Source organism: Trichechus manatus, unplaced genomic scaffold, assembly GCF_000243295.1.
Source record: "Trichechus manatus latirostris isolate Lorelei unplaced genomic scaffold, TriManLat1.0 scaffold00037, whole genome shotgun sequence".
NCBI lineage: Eukaryota > Metazoa > Chordata > Mammalia > Sirenia > Trichechidae > Trichechus > Trichechus manatus.
The window spans coordinates 13,450,662-13,452,513 of NW_004443973.1; the positions used below are offsets into that span (position 1 = coordinate 13,450,662).

At 36.8% G+C, this 1,852-nt stretch overlaps 1 protein-coding gene across 1 annotated transcript in view; it reads right to left on the minus strand.

Moving 5' to 3' along the window:
• Positions 1 to 330: 330 nt before the first annotated feature.
• ERICH2 (glutamate rich 2) overlaps positions 331 to 1,852 on the minus strand; it is a 63,298-nt gene continuing 61,776 nt past the window's right edge. Inside the window, exons 11-12 of the mRNA XM_023730494.1 lie at positions 1,226 to 1,297; positions 331 to 567 (exon numbers count right to left, since the gene is read on the minus strand). Coding sequence (XP_023586262.1) covers positions 446 to 567; positions 1,226 to 1,297 — 194 coding nt within the window. The 3' untranslated portion in view covers positions 331 to 445. The remainder of the gene's footprint in view (positions 568 to 1,225; positions 1,298 to 1,852) is intronic.

Sequence of the window (1,852 nt, forward strand, 5' to 3'; positions counted from 1 at the left end):
TGTAAGATAATAAATTTTCATTGTTTTAAGCCATTAAGCTTGTGGTAATTTGTTACACTAGTTACAGAAAACTAATATACATATTCAACTTGTGCCAATGAACTTCCATCTTCTTCAGAACGAGTATAACAACAGTATTATCTTATGGGATTGTTGAATTAAATAAATATGTGTAGAACAGTTTGAACAGTACCTGGCATATAGTTAGTGCTATGGCAGTATTTGCAATTACTTTTTTCCTCTTTGAGGAACTCACATTGAACTGAGGCCTAATTATTAAGAAGGAGCTCAAACTAAGAAGATGGGTAAATTAAAAGGAACTCTGCAGCATATAAAGCACAATTAGACAAAACACAGCTCTCTTCTTCATATTTCCATGGTATGCATTAATGAAAATTCCATGGTGTACATTAATGAAAATGCATAAAGCTTAAACCAACATTCATCACCCGTCTTCACATTCGTCAGAGCTCTCTTCACTCGGCTCCTCAGTGCTTTCTCCTTCACTCTCAATGCTACTGTCTTCTTCACTGTCTTCATCATCTTCCTTAAGACTCTGAGTTTTCTCTGCCACAGAAAGGAAGAGAATTGCTTAAAAAGCTCCTTAATGTTTCCATTCTTTGAAAAATCAGAATTTTCCTTGCCCCTCCCTCCAGCCAAGAAATACCTGTTTTTTGGAACATGAAAAAACTGAGCTGAACTTTGCTAACTGAATGTAGGGTCAAAGAAGTAATACAAAGAAGAAACATATTATTGCTGACATAAAAACGTTTGCGGATTTAAAGTTAATTTAGGACCCAGGTCTATAAAAATTTATTTATTTTTTTACTATTGTCAATGTCAATTCTTAAACAGAATAAGAGGAAGTGACATTTATGGTAGTTCACAGGGTATTGGCTTTCCTTGGAATTATGGATAACCCCTTAATACATGGGGGTGATTAACATGTCCTGCTCCCTCTGGAAACTCTGTTTGGTCCCGGTGCTTGGTGCCTGGGGAGCCTGCTTAGCTTTGGCAGTTCCACTCCAGAGAGAGAAGGGGGTCACCATGATTATCTCCACAGAGGACAAGCTTGTTTTCATTAAACCATCCAAGGCAGTCACTGATCCTTTTCTTAACCACTTCAAGGAGATGCACTTTGCCAATCTCCCAGGATAACGGGTTTTTAAATAGGGACTGATCATAATTCCATGAGAAAGAAGGAACTGCAATTGTTAAATTTTACCCATCAGCAGTACTTCTTCAATAAGTGAGAAAAACTCCTTGGCCTCAGGATTTTCTGGTTCATAGATAAGGACTGAAAACGGACAACAGAAAGTGTTTATTATTGGTCAAAGTGTTTCAGCAAACAGAGCAAGTGAAAATACACAAAGTGACAAACACCAATAATTATACCTACAAACAGTCCCCAACTTATAATGTATTCGAGTTATGACAAGCCACACTTACGAGCATCTTTTTTTGTACATCTCGTCATTAGTAATATGTACTACATACATGTTGCACTGCATAATTTGCTGATGTTATTCTCAGATGTTCATTTGCAGATGTTTATACATGAAGCTTCAACCCCCCAAAAGACAAAGATCGGATTTATAAAGATACTGATAATAAAAAGGCAATAATAATAAAAACTTAAAAAAAAAAAAAAGAGGTATTCAACTTATGTCAGAACCAATTCATGATGGAGTCATCAGAATGGAACCCCGTCATAAGTAGAGGACTACCTGTATAGTGCTTAGTAAGAGAAATAATCCTCATTGTACTTTTCTACTCCCTATCCAAAGAATAGGAGCCCTGGTGGCGCAATGGTTAAGAGCCTGGCTGCTAACCAAAAGGTGGGCAGTTTGAA